General features: G+C 42.4%; 2 protein-coding genes across 2 annotated transcripts in view; one reads left to right on the plus strand and one right to left on the minus strand.

Annotated features, from left to right (window-relative positions):
- The first annotated feature begins 323 nt into the window (after positions 1–323).
- Positions 324–2,471, plus strand: LOC101311557 (glucan endo-1,3-beta-glucosidase-like). The gene is made up of 3 exons (XM_004295862.1): positions 324–1,355; positions 1,633–1,984; positions 2,061–2,471. The coding sequence occupies exons 1-3, from the start codon at positions 324–326 to the stop codon at positions 2,222–2,224; spliced, it is 1,548 nt and encodes a 515-aa protein (XP_004295910.1). The 3' UTR covers positions 2,225–2,471.
- Positions 2,472–3,500: 1,029 nt separating this feature from the next.
- The window catches only part of LOC101311846 (TMV resistance protein N-like), a 6,755-nt gene continuing 3,028 nt past the window's right edge, over positions 3,501–7,227 (minus strand). The window contains exons 2-4 of the mRNA XM_004295863.1: positions 5,411–6,512; positions 5,028–5,309; positions 3,501–4,931 (exon numbers count right to left, since the gene is read on the minus strand). Of these exons, the coding sequence (XP_004295911.1) occupies positions 3,501–4,931; positions 5,028–5,309; positions 5,411–6,512 (2,815 nt within the window). The remainder of the gene's footprint in view (positions 4,932–5,027; positions 5,310–5,410; positions 6,513–7,227) is intronic.

Raw genomic sequence — 7,227 nt, forward strand, 5'->3', positions numbered from 1 at the left:
CTTTACACACATCATTTCCACAATATGAAAGTAACGCTTTTCGTCAAAAAAACGATAACATAAACCGAAAGCGACGAATCAAACAGAACACGGCAACACGCAAACACGACCCACTTCGCCACGTCCTACCTACTTCCGTCAACAAAAACGACCAAAAGCAACACGTAAACTCCCAATCAAGCCGAACTAGGCGGGTCCCACTACCCCCTTCCAGATCACACACACAAAACCTTTCATTTCGAAAACAACATATGCTCGCTTCCCAGGTTACCAGTAGTACCACACTACCACTCTTCTTTACTTTTCCTCTTTCTCAAAGAGCCATGGACCCCAACAAGCTCCTCCTCCTCTGCTTCCTCCTCTCCGCCTTCCACGTCATCCTCACCTCCGCCATCGGCGTCAACTACGGCACAGTAGCCAACAACCTCCCCCCTCCTTCCCAAGTCGCCACCTTCCTCAAGACCAAGACCACCATCGACCGCGTCAAGATCTTCAACACCGACCCCGCCGTCCTCCGTGCCTTCGCCAACACCGGCATCGCTGTCACCGTCACCGTCGGCAACGGCAACGTCCCCCCGCTCGCTAAGCTCCCAGCCGCCCAGTCCTGGGTCGCCGACAACATCCTCCCCTTCTACCCGCGCACCAACATCAACCGAATCGCCGTGGGAAACGAAATCCTCGCCACGTCGGACAAGGACCTCATCGCGCATCTCCTCCCGGCTATGAAGGCGCTCCACTCGGCTCTCAACCTGGCCAATGTCACCTCCATTCAGGTCTCGACACCGCACTCCCTCGGCATTCTCGCACCCAACACAGGCCCACCGAGCCTCGGACAGTTCCGCAGCGGCTACGACAAGGTCATTTTCCAGCCGATTTTGGAGTATCATCGCCAGACCAAATCGCCGTTCCTCGTCAACCCCTACCCGTTTTTCGGGCTCTCACCCGACACTTTAAACTACGCCACTTTCAGGCCAAACGCCGGCGTTTTCGACCCTGCCACCGGCGTTAACTACACCAACATGTTCGACGCCCAGATGGACGCGGTGTTCTCGGCCATGAAGAAGGTCGGGTACGAAGACGTGGATCTAGTAGTCGCCGAAACGGGTTGGCCCTCTGCCGGTGACCCGAACCAACTCGGTGTGAGCGTGGAAAACGCCGAGGCGTACAACGGGAACCTCATACGCCACGTCAGCTCCGGGAAGGGCACGCCGTTGATGCCGAACAGGACTTTCGAGACTTACATCTTCGCGCTGTTCAATGAGAACCTGAAGCCTACGTTGTCGGAGCAGAATTACGGGCTGTTCAAACCCGACCTCGACCCGGTTTACGACGTGGGGCTATTACGTAACGGGCAGGTAAATTCGTAATTTCCGTAATAATGACCCGTTTAATTACCTGTCTGACTTTACTTCTACTTATCTGTACTTCATGTTGTGTCCGTTTAATGCACGACACGTGGCTAGATCACGACGCTTGGAAGCCTCCATATTCCAAGTTTGTGCTCTGTCTCTGACACACTGCCTCCCAGCTTTATTCAAAAACAAAGTGGGCGGTTCTGCTTACGACAAAGCTTTTACGCGTCGTTGTCGTTTTGTGTGTAATGACTGTTCGTTTCGTATTTGATCTAATTAGGCAGAGGGGCCCACATCCGGCCCGGCACTGAGTCCGGCATCAGGCCCAGCAGCAGGCCCAGAAGCAATGGGTCCCGCGCCTGATGTGGTGGCGCAATCACCGGCAGCGGCGGGGAAGAGCTGGTGCGTGCCGAAGTCGAACGTTTCCGACGCGGCGCTGCAGAAGAACATAGACTACGTATGCAGCAGTGGAGTGGACTGCAAGCCCATAAAGCAAGGTGGGCCGTGCTTTGAGCCCAATTCAGTGAAGTCGCACGCGGCTTACGTCATGAACGCTTATTACCAGGAGCATGGCCCACAGAATATCAACTGCGATTTCAACGGCACCGGAGTCGTCACCTCTACTGATCCCAGTAAGTTCTATATTTTATGAAATAAAAAGTAAATAATAATAAAGAAAGTAAAAGCTGATTGGGTGGCACGTGGCAGGTTACAAGACGTGCACGTACCCTACCAAAGTGGCGGAGAAGGAGGAAAAGTCCCCGGGAAGTTCCCCTGCGAAGTCGGTGGCGGGAAGCTCAACGAGGATGAGATGTAGCAAAGTGGCTCTGTTCTCACTAATGGTCGGTTGTGGGGTAATGTTTAATATTTAGGGAAAATAGAGATAAATAAGGTATTTGTATTCTTTAGGGGTTTTACTATATTTGATTATTTGTAGGGTGGGACTAATTCTAGGGATGGCGACTGTGGCCATTTTTGGGTGCTGGGGTATGAGATTTGGAGCTCTCATAGCTAGTAATTTGACTAGGGTTTGGACCAATTTAGATGTTATTTAAGGTGCTTTTTTTTTTTCATTTTTTTTTTCTACATATATATGATTTATGAATAACAAGTTTGATGACTATGTCTGTGTGTACCCTGCTGATTATGTTGACTTCCAGTTAGTTTTAGGATTAGGCACTTCTGTTGACATGGGTAGCTTGTCTTGGTCAGGGTATCTGTTGATTTGTTTGAGATTGCTACACACACTTAAATTCATAAAAGAAAATTAACAAAAAAATGTATTCATACATTTTTCTAAACACACGGAAAATGTTTATAAAGTATTTTCTCGTTTAAAAGTGTTCTTAGCACAGTTCAAGAACACGGTCATACTTTCATGAAAGTACTTCTTCATCTAAACTTTTCAACTAGACGTCGATCTGCGCATGACCAAGGGGATAGTTGCAGCATGCCTTTGTTAACTTTTGATCAATACATGCATTCTTGATAAAACGTATGCTTACACTCGGGAACAAATGAACTGCTTAAAGCAAATTGCGCACTCTTGGAATTGGAATCGAAACTGCAGCTTTCTGTTGTATGCGCCAATACTGCATGCCTCTCCAGGCTCCAGCCGCTTTGTTTTTGTGCACACTTATAGCAGCTTGGTCGGAATTGGGAACTTGAATATGAGGAGGCTGCAATTGTACAAGATTTCTTGGTGCTTCTACCCCATTTCGATCATTCGGCCTTTTCGTACAACATACAAAAAAGCACTATATAAGAAAACATGCAGTAATAACCTATCACTATAAGAAGTGCGTAGTACAATAAGGCAATCTCAAACTTACTAACAGGATGCTCAAACACCAATTGACCTACCAATTGTTTCATATAAGAATGTAAGGTGAATCCACAACCAATGCTCTTTCATGCAACAAGAGGTTTAACTCTCCGTGTCACAACCATGTTTAAGAATGTTAATTCCAAAACAAGCTAGCAGAACCAGTACACATGCAAGACTACAACAATAGTATACGCACTATATATGAGGAAAGAATGAAAGATATGTATTTTAGGTGCTGCTGGAGGTGAGGAATTGAGACTTACTAATATAACTGTTTGAGAAGAGGATCATCTCATTGGATTTTCAAGTATACTTATCATTCATGCCTTGAGTCTTTTGAAGATCGATTCTTTGTTAGGGTCACCCCTTCCACTTCCACTTGGAAGTTCTTCCGCCTCCTCATTGTCACTATATTCACGACTGCGCTTAAAGGTGCTCCTTGTGTCATTGTCGAGCTCTTTCAAGTCTTCCTCGCAGACCAAACGGGCTGCACACCTCTTGACACTATTCGAGCATGGAATTTTCGGTATGCGCCCCATACTCCACGTTGAATAATATGCTTTAAACAAGAAGTTGATGAGATTTGTTCCGGTATCCAGCATTTGTTCAACAGGCAGATAAAACATCCAAATGTGATCTCCCATAACATGGCTTGCCATTTTGGCCCGGAAGGGACGAGAAGTCACTTGTGAAAAACATCGAATCACAACATCAACCTCCAGATCGGCTGCAGGTTTATGATTTGCAAAAACAACACACAATACAATTCCCATCCACTTTGGTCTGCAAGATTCTCGATGCGAAGGTAGCTCCACGGTCAATGTATCTCCCTCACTTTGAATATTTAACCAGGCTGAGATTTTGCTTCCAGGACTTATGATCGAGAATATGTCAAAGTTTGGAGACATTCTCGGTAGTGAGGGTAACTGAGCAGCAAATTGCTTTAGCATCGAAAATATTCCATTATTCCATCCTTCATCATCAACCAATCCAAAGCTATTGACTGATGTTAAATAAAAACAGTAGTCCCAACCGGTGAGTCCGCACAGTTTTGTTTGTTTTGACAACTTCTTCAAGGAAGCACAATCATCAACCCGGACTTCTAATCTTGCACTTGGTGGAAGATCCGGCAATTGTTGAAGCCTTTTGCACCTATTCAAATCAATCAAGTGAAGCTCAGACAGGCATTTTATGCTTGCAGGGAGAGTAACAAAATTATTTCCAGTAAGGTACAAGACTTCAAGGTATGGCATGCAATAGCCAATATCATCAGGTAGTGCACCTTCATAAAGTTTACACTCATTGAGACTCAACGTTGTCAAAAACTGCAACTCCCTTAGAGAAGGACAAAGCGATCCCAGAGGCTCCAAACTCCTTTTTGCGAATAAATTCCAAAAGCCGATTTTCAATGATGAAGTTCTTTTCTCAAACACAGTCCCATCTAAGTCAAGACTTAAAAAAATTTTCATCCCTCTTGCAAAATCTGGAACGCTTACTTTTGAGCAATCACCAAAGTAAAAGTCCTCGAGAGACTCCATTTCTATCTCAGTTGGAAAGCTCTTAATGTTTTCACAGCCTAAGAGGTTCAACAACTTAAGCTTTTTGTGAACTGTAATGGATGGATGAATCTCAACTAAACTCGCACAACGTCCAAGTCCCAAGATCTCAAGATTCGGAATACCTGTGAAATCTGGAGTCTTGGTTAAGTTGTTGGAGCCCCAAAGATTCATACGTTTCAAGTTAGGCAAGTCCTGTAAAAAAACATGGTAGAAGTAATTCTTAAAACCTTCAAATTTTATGAAATATATAACAGAAACTATTCAAAATATCAATAAAATGCATGTTACCTGTTTCCCATCCCAAAGCTTGACAATTTTGCTATCTTCCATCTTAAGCTCAACAAGTAAGTCTGGTCGGTAACTAGCTGGAAGAAATCTGGAAGGATACCAACTCCATTTCAAAGTTCTTAATGAACTAGGAAGGAATTGGGGAGCAGATTTAATCCTGAGATTATCAAATTCAAGAAACATCAATTCGGACATCTTAGAGAAGCCTTCGCAATTCCAGTTCATGTCTGCCTCTTCTAATCTAGGTAAGCATAACCGGATGCCTCTTATTGCTTTTGTTCCCTGATATTAGTTCACATAAAGAAAAAGTTAATTACATGGTCAAGCAGCCAAGTCTAAGACAAAATGTATACCAAAAATCTGGACATATATTATTTACTTACAGTATTACTCTTGAATACACCAAAGACATCATTTTGATTGCACAAACGACTACGTCGACCAGGATCTTCTCTACACTCTTGACGAACAATTTCCCTCGCCATTTCATGTACTAAATCATGCATACCAACAATGTCGAATCCCTCAATGATTATTAGAGATTTCTCTATCAAAACATCTATACCAATACAACCACAAAGACCACAGCTTTCCAATATACCAATTGCTTGCCCCTTTTCTATCCCTTTGTAGAAATGCGCAACATCCAGAAAAATGCTCTTCTGCATATCATCTAGCACATCATAACTTAGTTTGAGTGAATCAAATATAGTTGGAATAGGAATTGTCTTTAGCTTATCCAATGCACTATTCCATGCATTCAGATCTCTCTTATACAAAGAACGCCCCAGAATTTTAAGAGCTAATGGTAGCCCTCTGGCATAATCTACAAAACACTTGGACAATTGTAAGAACTCATCTTTAGGCTGATCTTTCTTGAAGGCATTCTGACTGAAGAGCTCAAGAGCTCTGTGGTCATTTAATCCTTCAACCTTAAATGATAACTCTATATCATGCTCGATAAGCAGACGTTCATCTCTAGTTGTGACAATAATTCTGCTTCCATCACCAAACCAAGATTTATTTCCGACCAATATTTCTAGTTGGTTATAGTGATCAACATTATCAATGATAAGAAGAACCTTTTTATTGAACAAGCATTTCCTTATGTAAACAGTCCCTTGTTGTTCATCCCAGACTTGTGTCTTTTCCTTCAAGATTGGGGAAACAAGCTGCTTTTGGAGATCAACTAGAGTGCTATGTTTTGCAGAAACCTCTCCAACATTGAAAAGAAACTTGGTGACTTCAAAATGATGAGAAAGCCTTTGAAACACTAGCTTAGCAAGAGTTGTTTTACCCACTCCACCCATGCCCCATATCCCTATAAATCGAACATCATTCACCTCAAGAGCTAAAAATCCACTCATTTCAATAAGTCCATAATCAATCCCAACTAACTTGTCTTTGGAATTTGACAATGTAATCAGAGGACGCACTTTACTCCACACACATTTGACAATGGCTCTGATAACATCTCTTTCAGATCTAACAAAAGAAAATAAAGAACAATCAAGCTAATAATACACATGGATGTGTGTGTGTGTAGCCTCGAAATTAAAGCTTCAGAGGTAACAAAGGTGCAGTTTGTTAAAGCATGCATACTTACAGATAATTGATCGAATTCCATCCGGAGAGATTAGCCACTTTTCTCAATGCTGCTCTCCACCTCTGCACCTTGTTTATGTTAAATTTCAATAATGCAGTTAAACATAAACTTGAGATTCTATGACAGATTTTAGATCAAATGTACAAGTGACAGAAATACTAACTTGGTTGGTTCATGTTTGTTTCCATCTCAGTCTTCTCCTAGATTCACTTCTTGATATTCTCTATTTGCTTGATGGGACAAAATGAATGAGAATGTAACAGTGCTCTAGTAGGGACCTAAGATTGCTTTATATAGACAGCAGATTGCAACTGTCATTTACAGTTACTTGGCAGTTCCTTCCATCAAGGAACTGTCTAACTGTTTCTTGTCCTAATCCAATCTTGTATTAATGATATTACTTTGAATTTTGAATTCAAAACAGATGTTTATCTTACATTAACTGAATCGATTAATTCAAATGTGTAAAACATTACATTAGTAATTCAATATCAAGTTTAAAAGTTTACTTGCTGATATACAAAGTATATAAGCCTAGTTCCATATTCAGTAGGATTAATAAGCTAATATAACAATCTCCCACTGAACTTGGAT

This window comes from Fragaria vesca, linkage group LG3, assembly GCF_000184155.1.
Source record: "Fragaria vesca subsp. vesca linkage group LG3, FraVesHawaii_1.0, whole genome shotgun sequence".
Taxonomy (NCBI): Eukaryota; Viridiplantae; Streptophyta; class Magnoliopsida; order Rosales; family Rosaceae; genus Fragaria; species Fragaria vesca.